Source organism: Pteropus medius, unplaced genomic scaffold, assembly GCF_902729225.1.
Source record: "Pteropus medius unplaced genomic scaffold, Ma_sr-lr_union100, whole genome shotgun sequence".
Classification (NCBI taxonomy): domain Eukaryota; kingdom Metazoa; phylum Chordata; class Mammalia; order Chiroptera; family Pteropodidae; genus Pteropus; species Pteropus medius.
This window is the reverse complement of record NW_024351732.1, coordinates 45582-73230: the sequence shown is the minus strand read 5'-3', so window position 1 is coordinate 73230 and position 27649 is coordinate 45582. Positions and strand designations below refer to the sequence as shown.

The following is a 27649-nucleotide window of genomic DNA, read 5'->3' as shown; positions in this document are numbered from 1 at the left end:
TTGGTCTCAGACACTCTGTTCTCACATTCGCATTTGTTCTTCTAGCTCCACGACATGCTCTGAATCAGCCTGCCTCGATAGCATCCTTGCGATCCCAGGGCAGAGCAGAATTCCGAGCAGCCCCCCAGGCACTTAAATGCGACCTGCGACATCTCAGTGCCTAGAGGTTGCAGCTTACCGTGGCCTGATCCAGTCCTAGTGAAGTCCAGGGCTCCATTTTCCAGGAGTCTGTGGGGCCCAGTATGTTGCACAATGAGCGGCCAAAGCCTGAGAGAGCCGCACTTTAAGGCTGGGCGGTGTCAAAGAAAAAATCCATGGACAAGTTAAACAGGTAAGGAAGGCTTTATTAAAACTATCATAATAAGTAAGAGAGATTGAACTCAACTTGGTAAATAGCAGTAGCTGGGATTTATAGCCAATTGGGGGGGTAGGTCAATGGATGGAAAATGTTAAGAAGAACTTGGTTAAATATCAATACTCTGGGATCTGACCTAGAGGCAGCCGGTCAAGGACAAGGGAGGGGACTCAAAGGAACCGTATCAGCTGAAACTCCCGGAAGCCTCCGGTGTTCGGCCCAGCTGGAGAAAGCAGTTTTGGCCAAGTACGGCCTCCGCTGCGCCACAGGGAATCAAAATAACCTGGAGATAGGATTTTGGACTACACCTCCCAGAGGCCTCTAGGCCCAGTATTCCCTCCCGCGAGAACTACACCTTCTCCAGAGGATTGGGCGAGATCTTCCGGTGGATTAGGGTAAAAGGCCTCAGGGCACTGTGGGAGCTGCAGAGTTCAATGGGGTCCTGTTACAGTAGAGCAGTACTGACCAACTCCGAGGAAGTGTAGGTGAGGTGGCCAGAGGTTGGGGCAAGGCGTGTCTGGAATCTCCGGCCTGTACGAGTGTGGGGAGAAACCAGCTGAGAAGGGGAGAGTATGAGGCGTGTGCGTGTGTGTGGTTGTGTGTGATTGTGACTGTGAGTGTTTCTGTGTCTGTGATCATGTACGAAACTTTGAGGGCGGGAGAGGAGGGCTTAATTTGCGGTTATGACTGTGCATGTGTGATCGGATTTACTTGTGTGACAGGGTGTGGCATTGTTTGCAAGTATGCGGTACCTTGACCGCGGTTGTAAAACTGTCCAATTTGGGGTGTGTGTGTGTGTGTGTGTGTGCGCGTGCGCGCGCGTGTGTGTGTGTGAGTGATATTTGCTGCACTGTGGATGAAAGTGTGGGATGCCTTAACTGTGAGATTTCTGACTGTTTCCCCGAGGTGTGTGTGTGTGTGTGTATTGTGATGTTGGTGTTGGGTGCATGTGAATTTGTTGTCATCACTGTCCTATGATGTGTGGAAATGGGAATATGAGTGTGTGAGGTTCCTATGACTTTGTGGTTGTGACTGTCTTTCCCCATGGTGTCTTTGCTTGTGTGGCCTCATGTGGCCCATTATACGTAGGTTTGGGGTGCCTGTGTCCCCGTGGTGTCAGTGAGTCTGTTGATTATGTCCGTATGGCACTGTAGGTGTGGGGTGCCTCTGTGCCTTTCTGGCTTCAGCTATCTAGAGACAGATCTCTGTGAGCTCAGGAACAGATTCTGCCCAGAACTGCAGTGACTCTGCACCTGTCTGTAATGCTGGTATTGAGCAGGAGGCCCTAGTTTTGTTTGACCTACATCTGCAGGTGGTGGGTGGTAGGTTGACTGGGCTCCCAGAAAGAAGAGCCTGCTGTTTTCTGACTCCTTTCTCCTTCCCCAGCTCTGCTGTGCTTGCACAGAGGCTTCTAGAGTAAAGAATGGCTGTTGAACATCCACAAGGCACCTGCAAGGTAGCTGGTCGTTTCCCCTTGTTTCCTGAAATCTCCTTTTCTTCATTTGGACATGACTTGCTTTCCTTTTGAAAATTCTTGCCTGCAAGACCTGATCCCTGGAATTTCCCCTTTGAGAAAATGTGATTGGCTCCTAACTCTAACTCACACACACACCTGATTTTTTCTTAATAATTTGTCAAATGGTTTAATTTTTCTTTATGTTGTCTTTTAAAAATAATAGTTTCTGATTATACAAGTAAAACATGATTATTTTAAACAATTTAAAAAGTACAGGCAACACCCAGTGGAGAAAATTTTAATGATCAGTTTTTAAGCCAGTGACTTTTTACTATTTTCTTCTCATTATGTTTTATATACAAATATAAAATGTGATTTTTAAAAATTGAATTCATTCAGTATTTACCATATTATAGCCTACATTTTCACATAAATTATGTTTAAGTATTTTCCCATATAATTTAATATTTGAAACATTTTTAGAAGTGCATATTTATTTGAATGTCAGTGGCTTATTATTTTTCTTTCAAATTAGATACAGAAATGACATATAATACTTATTTATGTAGTTTAACAAATAACTGTAAAGACCCATATAAGGAATAGCCAGATCAAGAACTAGAAGACAGCCATCTTTAAAGAAGCCCTGATGTGCCCCTCCACAATCACGAACAAGTGTGTTCCTCTGGTGATAACCACTGTGATAATTTCTTTGCCTTTTATTAGAAATTCATATCTATGTATGAATTTCAAAATCATCTAGATTGTTTTTGTCTTTTTAATCTTTGTATGAATAGACATTCTTTTGTCTTTTTATAAAAAATGTGAGCTTCACTCATATTTTCCATAATTACAGTTCACTTTTTCCCATTGCTGTATATATACTATCTCATTGTATGATAGTATCACAATTTACTACTTATTTATTCTACTCTTCATGGACTTTAGATTTGCATCCAGTTTTTAGCTATTACAGGCAATATGACTATGAACATTTTGTGTGCATATTTTGGTACATATGTGCTTGTGTTTATTATTTGTACTAAAATTGTGATTAAATTGCTGAGGGATAGGGTTTATACATCTTCAATTTTACTAGACAGTGTCAAACTGTTTTCTGAAAATACTGTGTAAATTTCTTTACTTGTAAAAGCAATTTACGAAGGTTTCTTTTGCTCCACATCCATGCCAGCCCCTGGCATCATCGTACTTTTTAATTTCTGCCAATTTGGTAGATGTTAATGTTATCACATTTAATTGATATTTGCTTTATTAGCAATAAAATCAAACTCCATTTCTTGCCTACCTGGATGTCCTCTTTTGTAAAATGCTTGCTCAAATATTTTGCCAATTGTTAATGGGGTGGTTTTGTCTGATTTATAGCAGTTGACATATATGTGTGTGTGTGTGTATCTTCTACATATTATTCTATTGTCAGTTGTATGTGTGACTTTTTTTCTGCTCTGAATTGGTTTTTCATTTTGTGGTGCCTTTTGATGAATAGAGATTCTGGATTTCAATGTAATCAAATCTTTTTCAATGGTTAGTGCTTGTTTAAGAAATTTTCTGCTACCTTGAGATAATGAAGATTTTCTTGTGTTTTTTCCCCCTAAGTTTTCTGGTTTTTGGCTTTAATATTTAGGTATTCATACTACCTGGAATTGATTTCTGTAGGGCAGGGATTCAATTGCATTTTATCTCCCATGTGGGTATCCAATTGCTCCAGTATCATTTACTGAAAAGTTAATATTTTCTGTATTATTCTACATGCTATTTTAGTAAAAAATCAAATGACTGTGTATGTTTACATTCTGTTTCATTGCTCTATTTGTATCTCCTTGCAGCAATACCATGTTATCTTATTCACTGTGACTTTATAATACCTGGAGCAAGTCCTCTTACTTTCTTGTTCCTCAACAGTGTCTTGGCTATTTGTATTCCTTTGCATTTCCATATAAGTTTTTGAAATAGCTTGGTTCCACTCAAACATCTTTTGGGATTTTGATTGAATTACATTGTATCTGTAATTACGTGAGTAGAAATTTGGGAAATCTTCTAATAATGAGAACCTCTTGAATGATTTAGGTCTTCTTGTTTCTCAACAAGGTTTGCTTATCTTCTGTGAATACTCCTAGGCAAATAGGAATCATATAATTCATTGGATAGTATTTTCCATTGCATCGACTGCCAGGAATCTGAGCACTTCAGATAATAATTAGTCGTAATAGTTTTAGTCTGGGAGTTTGATATTGTGTACCTATAACCTTTGCGTATGGTTTAAATAATTTTCTTTTATTCTTAGACCCCCTCAAATTAATGTTTGGAAGTTGAGGACATAAAAATTAGTTATAGACTTAGATATGCGTGTAGATATTTATTTTTATTTTAATAGCATTTTGGTCCAATCAAGTCTGTTTTCTATGGTACCTTTTACTGCACTCTCCATATCTTTTTAAAATTTTTTACTCTTTTTTAAAATTAATTTTTTATAGTGACATTTATTAACGAAATCCAGAAAGCTTCAGCTGTACATTTTAACAGTAAGGCATATTTATATTTACATTGTGTGTTCACGTCCCATAGTTAGATTTCTTTCTGTCACCACAAATATGACCCCTTTAACACCAGCTCCTGCCCCTTCCTCCCTCCTCTCTGGTAACCACTGGTCTATTGTCCATGTCCATGAGTCTCTGTATGTCCTGTTCATTTGTTGCTCTTAGGTTTATATCCCACATCACATATAAGTGATATTATGTGGGTTTCAATTTTTCTGTCTGGCTTATTTTACTTAGCATGATTATCTCAAGATCCATCCATGTTGTCACAAATGGTAGTATTGCATCTCTTCTTATGGCTGAGTAAAATTCCATTGTATGTGTAACCCAGCTTCTGTATCCAGTCATCTATTGTAGGACACTTTGGTTGCTTCCATGTCCTGGCCACCATGAATAATGCTGCTGTGAACATCGGTGTGCAAATATCTTTTTGTATATTAGTTTTTAAGTCTTTGGATGAATAACAGGTAGAAGGATTATTGGATCATATGGATGTTCAACTCTTAGTTTTTTGAGAACCTTCATACTGTTTTCCATAGTGGCTGTACCAATCTGCAGTCCCACCAGCAGCATATGAATGAGGTTCTTTTTTCTCTGCATCCTCTTCAGCATTTGTTATTACTTGTCCTGTTGATTATAGCTATTCTAACAGGTGTGACATGGTATCTCATTGTGATTTTTTTTTAAATTAAGTTTATTAGGGTAACATTGGTTAATACAATTATATAATTTTCAGGTGTACATTATAATTTGACATCTGTATATTCTATTGTGTTTACCACCCAAAGTCCAGTTTCCTTCAGCTACCATATATTTGATTCTCATTGTGATTTTGTTTTCCATTTCCCTAATAGATACCAATGTGGAGCATCTTTTCAAATATTTGTTGGCCATTTGTATGTCCTCTATGGAGAAGTGTCTGTTCAGGTCCTCTGCCCATTTTTTATTGGATCATTTGTTGTTTTGTTGTTATTGAGTCGTATGAGTTCTTTGTATGTTTTGGATATTAGGCCCTTATCGGAGGTGTTGCTTGCAAATATATTTTTCCATTCTGATGGTTGTCTCTTTAACTTGTCGATGGTTTCTTTTGTTGTACAGAAGCTTTCGAGTTTGATGTAGTCCCATTCATTTATTTCAGCTTTTACTTGCCTTGCCTTTGAGGTCAAATTCATAAAATCTTCTTTAAGTCCAAGGTCCTTGAATTTATTTCCCATGTTTTCTTCTATGGATTTTATTGTCTCAGGTCTTATATTCAGGTCCTTAATCCATTTTGAGTTAATTTTGGTGTGTGGTGATAGACAACAGTCTAGTTTCATTCTTTTGCAGGTGGCTTTCCAGTTTTCCGAGCACCATTTATTAAAGAGGCTTTCCTTTCTCCACTGTATGTTTTTGGCTTTTATGTAGAAAATTATGTGCCCATATAAATATGGGTATAATTCTGGACTCTTGATTCTATTCCACTGGTCCGTGTGTCTGTTTTTTGCCAATACCATGCGTTTTTGATTATTGTTGCTTTGTAGTATAATTTGAAGTCGGGCAGAGTGATACCTGCAGCCTCGTTCTTTTTTCTCAAGATGGCTTTGGCAATTCGGGGTCTTTTGTACTTCCATCAAATCTGATGCTATTTTGTTCCATTTCTTTAAAAAATGCCTATGGGATTTTGATGGGGATTGCATTAAATCTGTATAATGCTTTAGGTAATATGGTCATTTTAATGATGTTGATTCTTCCAATCTAAGAACACAGAATATCTTTCCAATTCTTTGTATTTTCTTTGATTTCTTTCAGTAGAGTCTTATAGTTTTCATTATATGGGTCCTTCACATGTTTTATTAGATTTAGTCCTAGGTTTCTTATTCTTTTTGTTGCAATTGCAAAATGAATTATTTTTTCTTCTTTTTCTGACACTTCTTTATTAGAGTATAGGAACGCTATAGAGTTTTGAACATTAATTTTGTATCCAGGAAATTTACTGTATTTGCTTATTGTTTCTAGTAGTGTTCTTGCGCATCTTTAAGGTTTTCTAAATAGAGGATCATGTCATCTGCAAATAGTGACCATTTGACTTCTTCGTTTCCTTTTTGGATGTCTTTTATATCTTTCTCTTCTGATTGCACTCGCTAGAACCTCCAATGTTATATTGAATAACTGTGGTGACAATGGACAGCCTTACCTTGTTCCTGATCTTAGGGGGAAGGTTTTTAGTTTTTCACCATTAAGTATCATGTTGGCTGAGGGTTTGTCATATATGGCCTTTATTATGTTAAAATATTTTCCTTCTATACCGATTTTGTGAAGTTTTTTGATCATAATTGGATGCTGTATCTTGCTGAAGGCTTTTTCTGTATCTATTGATATGATCGTATGATTCTTATTTTTTAATTTGTTTATTTGGTGTATCACATTAATTGATTGGGGTATGTAGAACCATCCCTGTGCCCCTGGGATGATGCCCACATGCTTGTGGTGTATAATCTTTTTCATATGTTGCTGTATTCGGTTCGGTAGTATCTTATTTAGGATTTTTGCATCTGTGATCATTGGTCTATAGTTTTCTTTTCTGTGTTATCTTTACCAGGTTTTGGTATCAGAAAATGAGTTGGGAAGTATTGCCTCCTCTTCGATTTTTTTGGAAGAGTTTGAGGAGAATAGGTATTATATCTTCTTTGAATTTTCGTAGAATTCACTGGTGAAAAGTCCTGGACTTTTACTTTTTGGTAGGTTTTTGATGATTGTTTTAATTCCCATACCGCTGATAGGTCTATTTAGATTTTCTAGTTCTTCTTGATTCAGTCTAGGAAGGTTGTATGTTTCTAAGTACTGGTCCATTTCTTCTTGTTATTAAATTTGGTGTTACATACTTCTCAGAGTATTATTGTATGATACTTTGTATTTCTGCGGTGTGCGTCATCATTTCTCCTCTTTCTTCCTTGTTTTTGTTTATTCGTGTCCTTTCTCTTTTTTCTTTAGTGAATCTAGCCAGAGTTTTGTCAATTTTATTAACTTTCTCAAATAACCAGCTTTGTTGCAAATATTTATTCAATTTTTTTCCATTTTCAATTTCATTTAATTCTGCTCTAATTTTGATTATTTCTTTCCTTCTGTTGACTTTAGGCTTCATTTGTTCTTCCTTTTCATTTCTCCCTTTAGTTCTGTTAGTAATTGCTTTACTTATTTCGAGGCTCCCTGATTGGGAACATAGATATTAATAAGTGTTATGTATTCTTGGTGCATGATTCCCTTTATCACAATGAAGTGTCCCTCAGCATTTTTCTTTACCTTTTTTATTTTGAAGTCTATTTGTCTGATATTAATACCGCTACTTCTTTCTCCTAATGTCATTTGCTAGAAATATCATTTTCCACCCTTTTACTTTGAGTCTATATTTGTCTTTGGAACTGAGATGTGTGTCCTGGAGGTAGTGTATGGTTGGGTTTTGTTTTTTGATCCAATCTGCAACTCTGCGCCTTTTTATTGGTGAGTTCAGTCCATTTATATTTAGGGTGATTATTGAAATATGAGGTCTTCTTACAGCTATTTTAGGTTTTGCTTTCTGGTAGCTCAGTGTTTTCATTGCTTCCTTGTTTTTGTGTTTCTGTTTTCTTTATTTTGATTGGCTTTTGTGGGTTTTCCCTCTGGTTCTTCTCATTTTATGTTATATACTTTAGTTTTGAATCTTTGGAGTGTGGGTACCATTACGAACATGTAAAGGACAGTTATATATATATATACAGTCATTCATTTTTCTGCGCATTCCTCTTTGCGAATTTCAATCTTTGAATCTTCCCCTTTTCAGTCATTCTTGTCTCAGTTTGTCCTTATGTATGCTCAACATTCATTACTATCTTGTTATAGGAAATCTCTTCTTATTTTGTAAGCTTATAATGCTCTATTTTTGGTAAGGGTTGCAGTCCTCTGCTTCTATTTGTCTGACAGTCACCTTCTAATTGTGAAATTTTTTTGTCATTTTGTTTTAGGTGAGCTGACCCCTTTCAGTATTTCCTGTAGTGCAGGCCTCGTAGTGGAGAATTCCCTCAATTTTTGTATGTCTGGAAAGATCCTAATTTCTCCTTCATATCTAAAGGAGAGCTTAGCTGGATACATTATTGCAGGCTGATAGTTCCTTTTATTAATTATTTGAATATTTGATTCCATTCCTTTCTGGCTTGTAAGGTTTGTGCTGAGAAGTCCGATGATAATCTAATGGATTTTTCTTTATAGGTTACTGTCTTTTATCCCCTGGCTGCCCTGAGAATTCTTTCTTTGCCGTTGACTTTTGACCATTTTAATACAATGTGTCTTGGAAAAGGCCTTTATGGGTTGAGATAATTGGGTGTTCTGTTGACCTCTTGAATTCCAAGCTTCAGCTCATTCCATTGATTTGGGAAATTCTCGTCAACTATTTGTCTGAAAATGCTTTCTAATCCCTTCTCCTTTTCCTCCCCTTCGAGAATTCTCATTAGTCTTATGTTTCCTCTCCTGATGGTGTCAGCTAGTTCTTGTATTTGTTTCATTATTTTTCATTCTTCAGTTTCTCTCTTCTTCCTTTTGATTTATTTCTAGATTTCTGTCTTCGATATCACTGATCCTTTCCTCCATTTGGTCAACTCTATTTCCCAAGCTTGTTATTTCATTTTTTAATTCTTGCAGTGTTTTTTTTTTTTTTTTTTTTTTTTATGTCCAGTAGATCTATTCTGTTCTTCTTAAGGGTTTCAATCTCCTTGCTCTGCTCATCTAGTTGTTTTTTCAATTCCTGAAATTGTCGATATGATTCGTTTTGGATCTCATTGAGTTTTTCAGAATTACCATCCTGAATTTTCTATTTTTCCAGTTGCATATTTCTATGTCTTTAAGCGTATTTTCTGGATATTTTTCTCTTTTTCTGAGGTGCATTGTCACCTTGGTTGTTCATGGTGTTTAATGTACTATTTTTCTGTCTGGGCATTAATAGAAGTGTATTATGCTGTTTTTCAGAAAGAAGGTTTATTATATAAAGGTCTGTCTGTTGCAAAGAAGGCGTTTTTTTTTTTTTTTTTTTGGTTTCCAGTAGCTGGTGTCTAAGCCTCTTGAATTCTTGCTTTATATTAAGTCTTAATAATGCCTTTTTTTTCCTTATAGATATTCAATCACACTTGCTACCCTCAGTCTCAGTCCCTGTCAGTGTTAGCAACAGTTTCAGTAGCGTTTCCTCAGATTCCCTTGGGGCTCTGTGGTGTTTCTTCTTGGAGGATATTGGGGGAGGGGCCCCTGGATTTGGGGACGGGGGCTGCAGTTCAGCCTTACATTTTGCAACAGTGGCTGGTAATAATCACCTGTTGTTCTTCTGCCTTCCCCGCCTCTCTGCTTTCTGCCTGATTCCTTGGTGCTGCTGCTGGCTGCTGGAATTCTCAGCTCTCCCAGGCAGGTTTGTTCAGGGACCTGCCGCACCTTCTTCTCTCTCCCTCCTCCTGCAGGGAGCTCTGGTTGCTACAGTTACCTTCTTTGTTTCTCCTAGTCTACTACTTGGATCCCAGAGATCCTACCTGTGGTAGCTATTATGAACAGATTTTATGCTCATATGTACTGGTGTGCTGTTTGTGTGGTTTTTTTTTTTTTTGGCCAAGTTTTAGATATTCAGCTTATTATTGTTTCAAGTGGAGAAACCTGGGGACATCTTTCACACTGCCATGTTTCTGACTTCTCCCAATACCATTTATTGAAGAGACCATCCTTTCATCTTTGTATATTCTTGGATCCTTTGTCATAAATTAATTGATAATACATGCTGTTGGTTTATTTCTGAGCTGTCTGTTCTGTTCTATTGATCTATGTGTCTGCCAATATCATACTATTTTTATTACTATAAGTTTGTAATACAGGCATAACTCAGGGATTGAGGGTTTGGTCCAGACCACTACAGTAGAGCAAATATCACTGTAAAGTGAGTTATACAATTTGTGTGTGTGTGTTCCAGTGTATATTAAGTGTGCAACAACATCATGTGTAAAAACACAATGTACATACCTTAATTAAGAAGTACTTTATTGTGAAAGAAATGCTAATCATCACCTGAGCCTTCAGTGAGTCTTAATCTTTTTGCTGGTGAAGGGTGTTGACTGATCAGGATGATGGTTGCTGAAGGCTGTGGCAATTTCTTAAAATAAGACAGCAACGAAGTTTGCTGCATCAATTGACCCTTCCTTTCCCAAATGATTTCTCTGTAGCATGCAATGGTGTTTGATAGCATTTTAGAACTTTCAAGAGTCAGTCTTCTCAAACCTTACCACTTCATAGTCATTTCAACAATCTTCACAGTATCTTCACCAGGAGTAGATTCCATCTCAAGAAACCACCTTCTTTGCTCATCTGTAAGAAGCAACTCCTCATTTGTTAAAGTTTTATGATGAGATTGCAGGAATTCAGACACATCTTCAGGTGCCACTAGAACTAATTCTAGTTGTCTTGCTGCAGTTATTTCCTCTAGTGATGTCTTGGACCCCTCAAAGTCATTCATGAGGGTGGGAATCAATTTCTTCTAGATTCCTATTATTGTTGATATTTTGATCTCTTCCCGTGAATTATAGATGTTTTTTATTGAAATATAATAGACAACTAGTTGCTCGTATTTATGCTGTACAATTCAGTGAGTTTTTTCAATTATAGGTGGCATACAATAATATATTAGTTTCAGTCATACAGCATAGTGATTAGAGATCTATATAACTCACAAAGTGATCACCCCATTAAATCTAGTGCCCCTCTTCCTCCTTACATATTTGTTACAACATTGTTAACATTGTAGCATTTTTCGTATGCTACACTTTATATCTCAATTTCTGTTTTGTAATTATCCATTTGTACTTAATTGCTTAGCCCTTTTTTGCCTTTTTCCGTAATTCCCCCTCCCATCTAGTAGACCTCAAAATATTCTCTGTATCTATGAGTTTATTTCTGTTTTTGTTATTGTTGTTTATTTTGTTCTTTAGATTCCACATGTACATGAAATCTGTGATATTTGTCTTTTTCTATCTGATTTATTTCATTCAGCACAATACCCTCTAAGTCCATAAAGGCAATATCTTTTTCCATCCCCTTCCTTTTAGTCTGTGTATGTCTTTCTTAATCTGAATTGAGTCTCTTGTAGACAGCATATGTAGGGATCTTGTATTCTTATCTATTGAGCCACTCTGTCTTTTGGTTGGAGCATTTAATTCTTTTCCATTTGATAGAAATGTAGTTATTACCATTCTTTATTTCTGTTTTTGATACACGTTTTTTTCTCCCTGTAATATTTCCTGTAATAGTGGCTTGGTGGTGATAAATTCCTTTTTGTCTGGGAAGCTCTTTATTTGTCCTTCTACTCTAAATGATAGCTTGGCTGGATAAAGTATTCTTGGTTGTTGATCCTGGGTTTTCATCACGTTGAATATTTTGTGCCAAGTCTTTCTGTCCTGCATGGTTTCTTTGGAGAAATCAGCTGCCAGTCTTATGGGTGTTCCCTTGTAGGTAACTAACTGCTTTTCTCTTGTTGCTTTTAAGGTTCTCTCTTTGTATTTAACCTTTGGCATTTCAATTATGATGTGTCTTGGTGTGGGCCTCTTTGAGTTCCTGGTTTTTGGGACTTACTGAGCTTCCTTCACCAGGTTAGGGAAATTTTCCATCACTATTTCTTCAAATAGCTCTTCAACATCTTGTTTTTATCCCTGTACCCCTATGACATGGATTTTTATATTTTGTGTTCCATAGGCTCCTTAAATTATTATTATAGTCTTGGCTTCTTTTTTCTTGCCATTCAGATTGAGTGTCCTTGGCTTCCCCATCCTCTATATTAGTAGTTCAGTCCTCTTTTTTATCCACTGTGTTGATTCTCTCTAATATACTCTTCATCTGAGATAATGTTTTTAATTTCTGACTGGTTCCCTTTTATAATTTACACTTTATTTTTATGTTTTTAAAATATCTTTGCTAAGGTTCTCACTGAGTTCATCTACTCTTCCCCTAAGTTCATTGAGCATCTCTATAAGCAGTATTTTGAACTCTGCATTTGTTAGATTGCTTGACTCCATTATTCCTGGATCTCTGTTCTGTTCTCTCATATGGTTTCTGCTTCTATGTCTTCTCATTTTGGCTAGCTTTCTGTGTCTGTTTCTATGTACTGAGCAAAGCTCCTAAGTTTCTTGGTCTTATTCGTGTAGCTTTATGTGTAGTAGGTGTCCAGTGGCACAGTCCTAAGAGGAGTTCAGCTTCATGCCAAGTTTATCCCCAGCCTGTGCCCTTCCAGGGTCACCTGTTAAGATTCAGTGAGCAATCCACAGATGCTGTGCTTATAGCTGCCTCAAGAAACCACACCGGAAACTGAGGTCAGCTTCCACCATTGTGAGGCTAGGTGTTGCTCAGCAAAGAGCACTGGATTTGCAGAGGACACAACTGGATGTGGCTTGGGTAGGGGCATGAGTGGGGGAGGCAGAGTTTCAGGGAATCCTCTTGGTGGAGCGACCTCTGTTATCCAGTTTGATATCCACTAGCCAATCTATCATAGGACACTTCTCAGCTATGGCAGCGCTGCATTCGCATACTGGGAAGGGATGAGGGCTCAACAAAGAAACAATGGATACCCCCAGCACTTCTGCCTGGGAGAAAGCCATGCCTTGCCCTCTCTCCAATAACTCAGTGTCCCCCTGTAAGTCCCTGGTGACCCCCGTGGAGATGACCTGGTGCTGGTGCTCAGATCGAGCAAGTCTGTCACTGTGAAAGTCCACTCATGGACACAGCCCCTTTAAGAGGCATCTGCAGCTGTCCTACTTAGCTCCTAGGGACTGGGCAACCTCATGTCTTCGCCCTGTCCTACCTACTCCTGTTGCATGGTGATTTATTTCTCTCCCTAGTTATAGTTCTCTCCTAGTTGCTTCTGTTCTTCTAGATCCAGGTGACTTTGCTTGCTGTTTGCTCCATCTTTCTGTTACAACTTTGATTTGGTCGCAAGAGGGATGAACAAATCCTCTATCATCTATTCCATTTTTCCCTTCCCTCACAGACGTTCTTAATGACTTCTAGAATGGTGACTTTTTTCCATAAGGTTTTAAATTTACTTTGCTTAGATCCATCAGAGGAATCACTATCAATGCCTGCTGTAGCCTTACAAAATATAGTTCTTAAATAACAAGACTAGAAAATCAAATTTACTCCTTGATCCATAGGCTAAGAATGGATATTGTGTTAGCAGGCATGTAAACAATATTAATCTTGTACCTCTCCATCAGAGCTTTTGGGTGACCAGGTGCATTGTTGACGAGCAGTAGTATTTTGAAAGGAATCTTTTTTCTGAGCAGTAGTCTCAACAATGGGCTTAAAACATTCAGTAAATCATGTTGTATACAGATGTGCTATAATCCAAGCTTTGTTGTTTCTTTTATAGAGCACAAGGCAAGTAGATTTGGCGTAATTCTTAAGGGCCCTATGATTTTCAGAATTGTAAATGAGCATTGGCTTCAACTTTGTCAGCAGCTGCTTTAGCTCCTAACAGGAAAGTCAGCCTGTCCTTTGAAGCCAGGCTTTGACTTCTTTCCAGCTATGAAAGTCCTAAATGGCATCTTCATCTAATATAAGGCTGTTTTGTCTATGTTGAAAATCTGTTTAGTGTAGCTGCATTCGTCCATTATTAGTTAGATCTTCTGGGTAACTTCCTGTAGCTTCTACATCAGCACTTGCTGCTTCACCTGACACTTTTATATTATGGTGGTAGCTTCTTTCCTTAAACCTAATGAACCAACTATATTTAAACTTTTCTTCTGCAGCTTCTTCACCTCTCTCAGCCTTCATAGAATTGAAGAGGGTCTTGCTCTGGATTAGGCTTTGGTTTAAGGGAATTTTGTGGCTGTTTTGATCTTCTATCCAGAACACTAAAACTTTTTCCATATCAGTAATCAGACTGTTTCACTTTCTTATCATTTATATATTCACTGGAGTAGCACTTTTAATTTCCCTCAAGAACTTTTCTTTGCATTCACAACTTGGTTAACTGACACAGGAGGCCTAGCTTTTGGTCTGTCTCGGCTTTCAACCTGCCTTCCTTACTAAGCTTAATCATTTCCAGCTTTTTTTTCATTTAACTTTTGAATTTTTTTTTATTATTATTATGATAACATTGGTTAACAAAATCCAGTCAGTTTCAAGTGTACAGTTCAACAGTAAGGCAAATATATATTGCATTGTGTGTTCCCCACCCATAGTTAGATTTCTTTCTGTCACCACATATATGACCCCTTTTACCCTATCTACCTTTCCTCTCCCCTCTGGTAACCACTAGTCTGTTGTTCATGTCCATAATTCTGTTTGTTTGTCCTGTTCATTTGTTGCTTTTAGGTTTATATCCCACATGTAAGTGATAAGTGATTTTCACCTTTCTCTGTCTGGCTTATTTCACTTGTGGTCCATCCATGTCGTCTCAATAGGCAGTATTTCATCTCTTCTTATGGCTGAGTAATATTCTATTGTATCTCTGTACCACAGCTTCTTTAGCCAATCTATTGTAGGACACTTCGGTTGCTTCCATATCCTGGACAGGGTGAATAATGCTGCTATGAACATCGCTGTGCAAATATCTTTTCAGATATGGGTTTTCAAGTCTTTGGGGTAAATACCCAGTAGAGAGATTGCTGGCTCATATGGTAGATGAATTCCTAGTTTTTCTGAGGAACCTCCATACTGTTGTCCATAGTGGCTATACCAATTTGCAGTCCCACCAGCAGTGTAAGAGGGTTCCTTTTTCTCTGCATCCTCTCTAGCATTTTTTATTACTTGTCCTGTTGATTATAGCTATTCTAATAGGTGTGAAATGATATCTTGTCGTGGTTTTGATTTGCATTTCCCTAATAGCTAGCGATGTTGACCATCTTTTCATATATTTGTTGGCCATTTGTATGTCTGTTCAGGTCTACTTCCCATTTTTTAATTGGATCATTTGTTTTTTTTTGGTGTTATTGAGTTGTATGAGTTCTTTGTATATTTTGGATATTAGGCTCTTATCGGAGGCATTGCTTGCAAATGTATTTTCCCATTCAGATGGTTCTCTCTTTACTTTGTTGATGATTTCTTTTGCTGAGCAGAAGCTTTGTAATTTGATGTAGTCCCATTCATTTATTTTAGATTTTACTCCCCTTACTTTTGAGGTCACATTCATAAAATCCTTTTTAAGTCCAGGTCCATGAGTTTAATTAGTTCCTATGTTTTCTTCTATGCATTTTATTGTTTCAGGTCTTATATTTTCAGGTCCTTAACCATTTTGAGTTAATTTTGGTGTATGGTGATAGACAACAGTATAGTTTCATTCTTTTACAGGTGGCTTTTCAGTTTTCCCAGCACCAGTTATTGAAGGAGCTTTATATTCTCCATTGGATGTTTTGGCTTTTTTCTGAAAATTATTTGCTTGTACAAACATGGGTTTATTTCTGGACTCTTGATTCTGTTCCACTGGTCCATGTGTCTGTTTTGCTGCCAATACCATGTGTTTCTTTTGGAATTGTTTTATTTATTATTATTATTGTTATTCTTGTTGTTATTATTATTATTATTATTTTATTTATTTTTTTTTTATTGCCTACAGCACTTGGTATTCCTAGGTGGTGTCCCATCCAAGTACTAACCAGGCCCGACTCATGTTGTTTTGATTACTGTTGCTTTTTATATAATTTGAAGTAGGGCAGAGTGATGCCTCCAGCCTTGTTCTTTTTTCTCAGCATAGCTTTGGCAATTCAGGGACTTTTGTGCTTCCATACAAATCTCATGATTTATTATTCTATTTCGCATATGGGATTTTGGTTGCATTGAATCTGTATAATGCTTTAGGTAATATGGTCATTTTAACAAATGTCGATTCTTCCAATCCAAGAACATGGAATAGCTTTCCATTTCTTTGTATCTTCTTTGATTTTTTTAAATAGAGTCTTATAGTTTTTATTATATAGGTCTTTCACATGTTTTGTTAGATTTATTCCTAGATATTTTATTCTTTTTGTTGCAATTGCAAAAAGAATTACTTTTTCCACTTTGTTTTCTGACACTTTGTTATTAGAGTATAGGAACACTATGGATTTTTGAACATTGGTTTTGTATGCAGAAACTTTACTGTATTTGCTTATTGTTTCTAGTAGTGTTCTTGTGGAGTCTTTAGGGTTTAAATATAGAGAATCATGTCATCTGCAAATAGTGACAGTTTGTGTCCTATGTAGATGATTTTTATATCTTTCTCTTGTCTAATTGCATTCGCTGGGACCTCCAATGTTATATTGAATAAGAGTGGTGATAGAGGACAGCATTGCCTTGTTCCTGATCTTAGAAGGAAGGTTTTTAATTTTTCACCATTAAGTATAATATTGCTGAAGGTTTGTTATAGATAGCCTTTATTACATTAAGGTACTTTCTATACTGATTTTGTTAGTGTTTTGATCATAAATAGGTGCTATATCTTGTCGAAGGCTTTTTCTGCATCTATTGATATGATCATAGGATTCTTATTTTTAAATTTATTTGTGTAGTGTATCAAATTAATTGATTTGCATGTGTTGAACCATCCCTGTGCCTCTGGGAAGAAGTTCACATGATCGTGATGTATAATCTTTTCCATGTTTCTATATTCTGTTCGCTATTATCTTATTTAGGATTTTTGCTTTGGTGTTCATGAGAGATATTGGTTTATAGTTTTTTTGGTTTTTTTTTTAAACTAGATTTTGGTATCAGAGTAATATTGGCTTCATAAAATGAGTTGGGAAGTATTGCCCTCTCTTTGAGTTTTTGAAAAAGTTTGAGGAGAATAGATATTATATCTTCTTTGAATGTTTGGTGGAATTCACTGGTGAGACCATCCTGTCCTGGACTTTTACTTTTTGGTGGTTTTTGATAATTATTTCTATTTCCATACTGCTGATCAGTCTATTTAGATTTTCCAGTTCTTGATTCAATCTAGGAAGGTTGTATTGAAAAATCTAAGTACTGCTCCATTTCTTCTAGGTTATTATATTCGGTGTTTTATACTTTTCCACAGTATTCTTGTATGATCCTTTGTGTTGCTGCGATGTCAATTGTAATTTTCCCTCTTTCATCCCTGATTTTGTTTATTTGTGTCCTTTCTCTTTTTTTTTTTTTAACGAGTATAGCTAGGGGTTTGTTAGTTTAATAACCTTCTCAAAGAATCAGCTCCTTGTTGCATTTATTTTTCTATTGGTTTTTTTTTTTTGTTTGTTTGTTTTCAATTTCATATATTTCTACTCTAATTTCTTTCCCCTCTCTTAATTCCCCCTGCTCCACTTCCACCTCTGACCTATGGATGTTGCCATCTCCTTTTAAGAACTGGATCTCTGAAGGCAGGGCATCTCCCCCCGCATGCACTCGCAGCCTGGCGCACCCAGGGCCTGGTGCCCCTGGCGCACTTGGGGGGCCTGGCGCACCTGGGGCCTGCCACACCTGGGGTATGGTCTGTGGCTCCACCTGGGGCGCAAACCCAGGACCTTCTTCGTGTAAAGCAGACATGCTAATCACTACACTATGGAGCCACCTCTGCTCTAATTTTCATTATTATTTTCCTTCTGCTGACTTTAGGCTTCATTTGTTTTTCCTCTTCTAGTTTTTTAAAATGAAGTGTTAGGTTGTTTATTTGAGCTCATTCTTGTTTTCGGAGATAGGCCTGTAATAATGTGAACTTTCTTTAACAACTGTTTTTGCCATCTCCCAAAAGTTTTGATATGTTGTACTATCATTATCATTCGTTTCTATGTATCTCTTGATCTCTTTTTATTTCTTCTCTGAGTCAGTTATTCTTCAGTAGCATGTTGTTTAATCTCCATGTATTTGTGGTTCTTCTTGCTTTCTTTTCACAGTTGATGCAGGCTTCAAAGCAATATGATCAGAGAATATGGTTGGTATGTTTTTCACCTTCTTATATTTGTTGAGGCTACCTCTGTGTCCCAGTATGTGGTTGATTCTTGAGAATGTTCCTTGTGCACTAGAGAAGAATGTATAAGCAGCTGTTTTGGGATGAAAGCCTCTGTGAATGTCAATTATGTCCAGTTGGTCTAATGTGTCATTTAAGGATGTTATTTCCTTATCGATTTTCTGTTTGGACGATCTGTCCATATCCGACAGTGGGGTATTTTAGGTCCCCTACTACGATAGTGTTTCAGTCTGTTTCTCCCTTTAGTTCTGTTAGTAATTGCTTTATATATTTCTGAGCTCCTTGATTAGGAGCTTAGATATAAATAAGTGTTATGTCTTCTTGGTGCATGATTTCCTTTATCATTATGAGGTGTCCCTCAGTATCTTTCTTTACCTTTTTTATTTCGAAGTCTGTTTTATCTGATATTAGTACCGCTACTTCTGCTTTTTCTCTGAATGCCATTTGCTTGAAATATCATTTTCCACCCTTTCACTTTGAGTCTATATTTATATTTGGAGCTGAGATGTGTAATATCACAGAAATACAAAAGATCATAAAGAATAGTATGAAAAAGAATATAACACCAAATTTAATAACCTAGAAGAAATGGAACAATAATTAGAAAAATGTAATCTTCCTAGACTGAATCAAGCAGAATTGGAAAATCTAAATAGACTGATCAGCAGTATGGAAATTAAAATAATAATTAAAAACCTACCAAAAAGTAAAAGTTCAGGACCAGATAGCTTCACCAGTAAATTCTACCAAACATTCAAAGAAGATTTAATACCTATTCTCCTCAAACTCTTCCAAAAAAAAAAATTGAAGAGGAAGCAATACTTCTTAACACATTTTATAAGGCCAATATTAGTCTGATACCAAAACCTGGCAAAGATAACACAAAAAAAGGAAACTGCAGACCAATATCTCTCATAAACACAGATGCAAAAATCCTAAATAAGATACTAATGAAATGAATACAGAAAGAGATGATAAATATTATACACTATGATCAAGTGGGCTTAATCCCAGAGGCACAGGGATGGTTCAACATATGCACATCAATTAATGTGATACAGCACATAAATTAAAAAATAAGAATCGTATGATCATATCAATAGATGCATTAAAAGCCTTCGACAAGATACAGCATCCATTTATGATCAAAACACTTAAGAAAATCGGTATTGAGGGAAAGTACCTTAACATGATAAAGGCCATGTATGACAAACACTCAGCCAACATTATACTGAATGGTGAAAAACTAAAAACCTTCCCTCTAAGATCAGGAACAAGGCAAGGCTATCCACTATCGCCACTGTTACTCAGTATAACATTGGAGGTCCTAGTGAGTGCAATCAGACAAGAGAAAGATATAAAAGGCATCTAAATAGGACACAAAGAAGTCAAACTGTCACTATTTGTGGATGACATGATTCTCTATATAGAAACCCTAAAGATTCCACAAGAACCTACTAGAAACAATAAGGAAATATGGTAAAGTTTCTGCATAGAAAATCAGTGTTCAAAAATCCATAGCATTCCTATACTCTAATAATGAAGTGTCAGAAATACTAGTGAAAAAAATAATTTCTTTTTCAATTTCAAGAATAAAATATCTAGGAATAAATCTATTAAAACGTGAAGGACCTATATAATGAAAACCGGATGACCCTCTTAAAAGAAATCAAAGAAGATACAAAGAAATGGAAAGATATTCCGTGTTCTTGGATTGGAAGAAAACAACAAATGATCCAGTCAAAAACTGGGCAGAGGTCCTGAACAGACACTTCTCCCTAGAGAACATACAAATGACCAACAAATATTTGAAAAAATTCTCAACATCGCTAGCTATTAGGGAAATGCAAATCAAAATCACAATGAGATACCATCTCATACTTGTTAGATTAACTATAGTCAACAAGACAGGTAATAATGAATGTTGGAGAGGATGTGGAGAAAAACGAACCCTCATATACTGCTGGTGGAACTGCAAATTGGTACAGCCACTATGGAAAACAGTATGGAGGATCCTCAGAAAACTAAGAATTAATGTACCATATGATCTAGCAATCCCTTTAATGGATATTTACTCCAGAGACTTGAAAACCCGTATCTGAAAAGATACTTGCACATTGATGTTCATAGCAGCATAATTCACAATGGCCAGGACATGGAAGCAACCGAAGTGTCCTATGATAGATGACTGACAAAGGAAGCTGTGGTACATACATACAGTGGAATATTACTCAGCCATAAGAAGAGATGAAATACTGCCATTTGCGACAACATAGATGGACCTCTAGATAATCATGCTAAGCAAAATAAGCCAGACAGAAAAAGTTGAAAAACATGATATTACTTATGTGTTGGACATAAACCTAAAAGGAATAAATGAACAAGACAAAGAGAGACTCATGGACAGGGACTATGGACCTTGGATACCAGAGGGTAGGGCATGGGGAATTAGGGGGTTAGGTAGATGTGTTAAATTGGATCAAATATAGGAGGATAGGGAGCGACTTAAGTGGGTAAAGGGAATCAAATATATGGTAGCTGAAGTAAACTGGACTTTGAGAGGTAAACGCACAATAGAATATACAGATGCCAAATTATAATGTACACCTTAAAATTATGTAATTGTATTAAACAATGTTATGCCAATAAACTTAATTTTTAAAAAGATTAAAAAAACAAATAAAAAATATGTTATCTCTTCTCTTTGGATGTCGAGCTGCCTTGTACGACCTCCCAATTTTATATTTTGTATTTTCATTTTTAAAAAATTTCTTTCATTTATCTTTTAACCCTTCTAATGATTTGTTTTTCATTCTCACTTTTTATTTTCATTTTGTAATTTTTTTTGTGTCCTATTTCTTTTATGTTATCCTATTTTTTTGTTATGTGAAATCACTTTTAATATTCCTCCGAGGATATTAATGGTGGCTTCTTAGATTGTTCTTGTTTTCCTATGTAGTTATTCTTCTAAGGTCCTTTGTGCTTTGTTTAATCTCTTTTAAATTACAGGCATTTCTCAAAGATGGGGTGATATTTGCCTATCTATATTTTAGAGCAGATATGGGAAACTGATTTAACTTTTGTGTGCCAACTGGTAGACTTTCTTAGGTATGTAGTACCTCCATTTTAAACCTTTCTGGTGTTCTGATGTATAAATCATCTCCTTCCGAGTTTTCCTTATTTTAGGGTTAGGTTTCAGCTTTTGGTTTGTTAAGCTAGTCATCATTTATCGTCATGCTTTCCAGCTTCAAAAATTTTTGCCTGTTTCCTCTTTAATTCTCTTTGACTTTGTGGGTTCGTTCATTTTTTTTAAAATCCATTTTATTTCTTTTAGTGAGGTTTTAGAAATTGCAGAAATAACTGCATGTGATTCACTTCTGTTTGAGAGAAAGTATATTCTCTTTCTACAGAAATTTTATTTTTAGTTTATTTTTAAGGATAAGTTTCAAAAGTAATTTATTATATTAGCCATTTAGTAAATGTATTTTGATCGTGTTTCATGTGCCATGGTTCAAGCTGAATAAAGAAATAGATGTTATCCTTGCCTTCCTGAAGATTGGTTCTGTTATATTAGACAGACATTAAGAAAAATTAAAAAAAACTCATGAAATTTGCAGCTGTAGGGGACAAATGTGTAATTACCCATTACCAAAACAAAACACAAAGTAAGGAGGCAAAAAAGGGAAAAGTGCTTTGAAAAATAATGATGGGATGTGCATAAAGATTGAATATTCAGAAAAGATCTTTATTAGGATATGTCTTTATGCAGAGACCCAAATAATGGCTAGGAACATGCAAGGCCAAGAGTAGGGGCATTGGGGAGGGAAGAAGTATAGAAGAATATTTCAAGTAAGTGAAACCATTGAGGGATGGTGGTGGTAGTATTACAGTTTAGTGCACTCAAAGAACTGATAAGGTCAGTGTAGCTTTAGCTTATTGTTGAAAGTTGAAAGGTATTAAGTTGAAGAGGGAGGTAGGAGGCAGATCACTGAGCAGTTTTAAGACCAAGTTAAGAATGTGGGTATTATCCTAAGGACAATGGGAAACCACTGAAGCATTTGAGCAGAACAGTGCTAGGCTGAATGTCACTCTGGGTGATGAGGGTGCAAAACTGGAAATGCAAGCAGCTAGATAAAATGGTGTTTCATGTACCAGTAAAAGATAATTTTGGCTTGATTTTCCTATTGACATTAGAGATGGAAAGAACAATTTCAAAACATTTAGGTCTACTTTAAACAAACTTTCTGTATGAATGTTACAGAAAGAGAATGGAGCTATGAAGTTTTCACCGTTTGGGACTTGAGGCATTTGCTCAGAGTCTTAATTGATATCTTTACAATGTTTCTTTTCTTGGTCTTATATGGCATATAAGTCTTCCAAAATAATAGGTAACAAACACTGTGCTTTTACTTTCTACAACTACATAAATACATTATGTGTGACTTCTGAATCATTCAATAATTGTCAGAATTGGGGTTCAGAAGACTCGTCTATCTGCATCCTTCTTGTAATCTAATAGCATCACATTACCTTTTTTCTCTTCCCTTCTCTCTGACTTTAAAATTAGATTCTCAATTATTCTGCTGTAGCGTTTGCTGAGTCTCCTCTTTTGTTCTCCCAAGTTTAGCCTCGTAGACTTCCTGGGCAACATGGATTTTATCAAATGCCATGAACAAACCACATTCTAACCACAGAAGAATCTTCTGTCTCCATCGCTCATTCCAGACTCATTTAGAACATTAATCTTTCATCAGCATATTGCTACATTTGGCGTAACTTTCTCTTCTATCTCCTTCAGATTATATGCAATTTATATTTGTTACTTGGCCTAAGAAACACTATCCTAGATTTTCCCTTCCAGGTATAGTTAATGCTCAAGTCAACCCTAAGACATGGCTTAAATGGTAATTACCCTCATTTTTAAATGTATATGTTACTAGATTTATTCTTTAAAAAATTGAGATGGAACCTGGACATCTTTGTATTTGTCAAGTTCCCCACAGCTGTAGAAGATTTTTATCTAAATCACTATTTAGGAATAATTGCCTTAATCTGTTTTCCTAAATAACTCCTTTACAACTTCCAGTGTGACTTCTCATTCTTTTTACTTTCCTTATGTATTTGTCAAGTTATCCAAATATAGTTAAGAACTGTATAAGCCACTCACTTTTTCTGAAAATCAATTTCAGTTAAGTCTTCTCATAATTATTATAAAAGTTTCATATCCCCCAGAACATACACAAAAATGAATGTTTGCTTTTATATTTTCTTTCAGAATGTGAATCAAGGTTGAGACCAAGAAATTATTTCTGGAAAAGGATATTTATGGAGTAGAATCACTCTGATGGGAGATAATGGAAAGACTTATAAAAAACAGCATTGAGTGTTCAAGTTTCAGAGGTGATTGGGAATTTAAAAGCCAGTTTGAGAGAAAACAGGAATCTCAGGAAGGACATTTCATGATATTTACTCCTGAAGATATGCCCACTTTCAATACCCAGCATCAGAGAATTCATACTGATGAGAAACTCCTTGAATGTAAGGAATGTGGGAAAGATTTTAGTTTTGTATCAGTCCTTATTCGACATCAGCAAATTCATACTGGTGAGAAACCTTATGAATGTGAAGAATGTGGTAAGGCCTTTGGTAGTGGTGCAAACCTTGCTTACCATCAAAGAATTCATACTGGTGAGAAACCTTATGAGTGTAATGAATGTGGGAAGGCCTTTTGCAGCGGCTCGAACCTTACTCATCATCAGAGAATTCATACAGGTGAGAAACCATATGAATGTAAAGAATGTGGGAAAGCATTTAGTTTTGGATCAGGCCTTATTCGACATCAGATAATTCACAGTGGTGAAAAGCCTTATGAGTGTAAGGAATGTGGAAAGTCCTTTAGTTTTGAATCGGCCCCAACACTTTTCGGCATCACAGAATTCACACAGGTGAGAAACCTTATGAATGTAAAGACTGTGGGAAGGCCTTTGGCAGTGGTTCAAATCTTACTCAACATCAGAGGATTCATACTGGTGAGAAACCTTATAAATGTAAAGCATGTGGAATGGCGGCACGAAAAGTAGTAGTTCAGCCTTACTCAGCATCAGAAGGAATTCATACTGGTGAACCATATATTTGTAATGAATGTGGGAAGGCTTTTAGCTTTGGATCAGCCCTTACTCGACATCTAAGAATTCATACTGGTGAGAAACCTTATGTATGTAAGGAATGTGGGAAGGCTTTCAATAGTGGGTCAGATCTCACTCAACATCAGAGAATTCACACTGGTGAGAAACCCTATGAGTGTAAGGAATGTGAGAAAGCCTTTAGAAGTGGTTCAAAACTTATTCAGCATCAAAGAATGCACACTGGTGAAAAATCCTATGAATGTAAAGAATGTGGGAAGACCTTTATTAGTGGCTCAGCTCTAAATCAGCACCAGAGAATACACATGGATGAGAAGCCCTATGAGTGTAAGGCATGTGGTAAGGCTTTTGGGAAGGATTCAGAGATTCGAAGACATAAGAAAAGGCATACTGGTAAAGAGCTCTGTGAATTGGAAAGTTTATCAATTGGAATTAAGTGATTAAGGAAAGACACATGACATAAGAAAATCATGCTACTGAGAGTCCCTACAAATGTAATTAAGGTACCAGTGCCTTACTTTTGCTTTACCACTAAGTCAGAGAAAATTAATGTGGAAAAAACCAGGAAAATAAAAATCTGAAGATCTTTACTTTCATTACTTTGTAAAATTCCCACTTGTGAATATTAAAAATTGAAAAACCTTTTACTGTAGTTTTGGCTTAATTTTATAGGGTTGTTTTTTTATTTTTTTTATTTTTATTTTTTATGCCTACAGCACTCAATCTTCCTAGGGGTCTCTCAGCCAAGTACTGACCAGTCCCAACCCTGCTTAGCTTCTGAGATCAGACGAAATCGGGCTTGTTCAGGGTGGCATGGCTATAGTTGGCTTAATTTTAAACATTGAAAAATTAATTTGGGGGCTAATTCTGCTTTTATTATTTTTAATGTCCTTTTTGTGGATTATACAGAATTATCGACCCATCTCAAAATTGTCTTACATTTTTTACTGAGACTCTAAATTTACCCTTATTTCCCTTTCCCACTTCTCATTCTAACAGCATTTGTTCAATCATCATATTTATTTTTGTATTTTTTTATTGCCTCTTTAATGGTAAGTTATATTTTTATACATGTAAGGCTTGGATATAAGGGCAACCTTTGTTTTTTAAAGTTGTGTATGTATTCATATTTGTTTCTCCTTTTTTGCATTGTTACTGTTACTTTAATATCTTGTGGATTTATACTTTTTGTTTTGGAAGATTGTTTTATTTTTTTTTATAAAGTTTATACTCTTTGCAAAGCAATGTTTGTCTATAAAGTGTAAATATAAACAAAAAAATTAGATACAGTTGCCTGTAATCTTACCATTCATAGAGACTCACTCAAACTTTTGGAGCAAGCCCTTTAAGACTATATATCATTGTTTTTGAAAGAATGTGTGATCGGGCTATTCTATGACTAGCTTTTGATATTCTGTGTAAATATATTGTTATTATTCTATTGGTTTGAAAGTATTCACCTGTCTTTATCAAACCCCGATTTTGTCAAATGCTGAAAATATTGCTATTATAAAGAGTTAATAAAAAGGAACCCTGATGGCTCTTTTTGGATGTGTCTGCTTAATTTGTTGTGAATTTCAGAGAAAATATGTGGATCTCTTCTGCTTTTAAAGAGTTATGCATCATAGATAAAACTGTTTCTCTTTGATCAACATCCCTGACCTTAGTTATTTCCCCATTAACTAGCTTATTTTAACTTCTAGATCCTTTTATATGTATATATGATGTGGTTATGGTAATGTCAGCATAACTGATGTACTTCAGAGGCTTGTTATGTGGATTTTATAACTGTTCCTTTCACATTATTTGGTTAGTATTAGTTATCATCTCAATCTTTGTTATTTATGGAAAAACTTTTAACTATTATCCATACCTTACTCAACATCAAAGATATCATAATGAAAAAAATACATTCATGTAAGTGAATATAGGAAAAGTTTGATCAACATTCATTCCTTATTAAACAAGGGATAATTCATTTTAAAGAAAATAAGTTTGTAAAGTGTAAGCAGGCAAAATGTCAAAATTTACCAAGGTGAAAATAAAAATAAAGTAACTCCTTCATAAAAATCTGAATAGTGAGGAGTTAAGATGCCTTTGTTTTGCCTCCTTCCCTTTTGACATCTAAAATTTGGTATCCATTCACAAAAGTGCCTATGTGGAAGTAATATCATACACCAAGGGACCTGAGAGGAGTCTTGCCACCTGCACATCAAATAATAGGCACACAGTCCTTGATACAGACTATGGAACCAGCAGGAGTCTCTGAACCAGCCCCCGCCCTTCTTGGTCACAGTCAGGGAGGCTCTCAACTTGGAGAGTGAAGATTTTGGCAGATACACACAGATAGATTATTTATGGAAGTCCAGGTTTCTTGAGGAAAAGTACCAGAACTCTTTGAGCAAAAAAGAAAATAGTTTGGTTGAATTTAAAAGGCTAAGGTGAACTTTGCCAATGCAGCACAGCATGGAGCTGAACTAGCTAGCAATGATTTTTCCTTAGGGGAAAGAGAGAGAGCAGTGAGTGCCCAGCTTCCTAAGCTGTACAGAACACGGAGAAATCTGTTTCCTGAGGCACCTAGGGTATTGAGGCAGTACCTCCATAACGTGGGGAGGAAGTAGATTGGGAGAGACAGTTAAGAATATCAGAGTGAATTAAAGTATTGTGTTTCCTATTGATTGCATTCAAAACTTCAGCAGGAAGCCCACTGTAAGCCACTGGGAAAAATCTCACCTGAGGATCACCCCCACCTGGCTTATAAGCACCCCCAAATGCCTCAAATGTTAAACCGACACCTCTTTTCCATTCTGTAGCTGGCTTCTTATGTACGTTCCCAAATGCAGCAGTGAGAGCCAGTTCTGGTAGACATGATGTGCATGCAGAATACAGGCCAGATTCTGTGGGCAAGGGAGAAAACCCAATCGTGAGCTGTAGTTCTATCTTAGGGAAAACAAAATAGATTTCCCACAGCCAGCATGGTGAGTTGCCAGATTGAGAAAAGATGGAAAAGCTTAAGAATTTTGCCATGAGAGAGCAAGAAACAATGAGCAGATGTATTCACATAAGGTCAGAGAAAACCCCAGGCAATTAGTAATGATTGGAGGAGGCAACCGCTACTTCAGATGTGAAAATAGCAATACAAAACTCCAAGGAACACGAAGAATTAAGGAAACATGACACCATAAAAAGATCTCAACAATCCTCCAGTAACTGAAC

At 36.3% G+C, this 27649-nt stretch overlaps 1 protein-coding gene across 1 annotated transcript; it reads left to right on the top strand.

Annotated features, from left to right (window-relative positions):
• The first annotated feature begins 726 nt into the window (after nucleotides 1–726).
• Nucleotides 727–25978, top strand: LOC120588920 (zinc finger protein 345-like). The gene is given in 5 exon segments (XM_039846237.1): nucleotides 727–840; nucleotides 1742–1811; nucleotides 23566–24202; nucleotides 24205–24354; nucleotides 24610–25978. Coding segments are annotated over 3 exon segments (972 nt in total). The 5' UTR covers nucleotides 727–840; nucleotides 1742–1811; nucleotides 23566–23644; the 3' UTR covers nucleotides 24874–25978.
• The last annotated feature ends 1671 nt before the right edge of the window (nucleotides 25979–27649 follow it).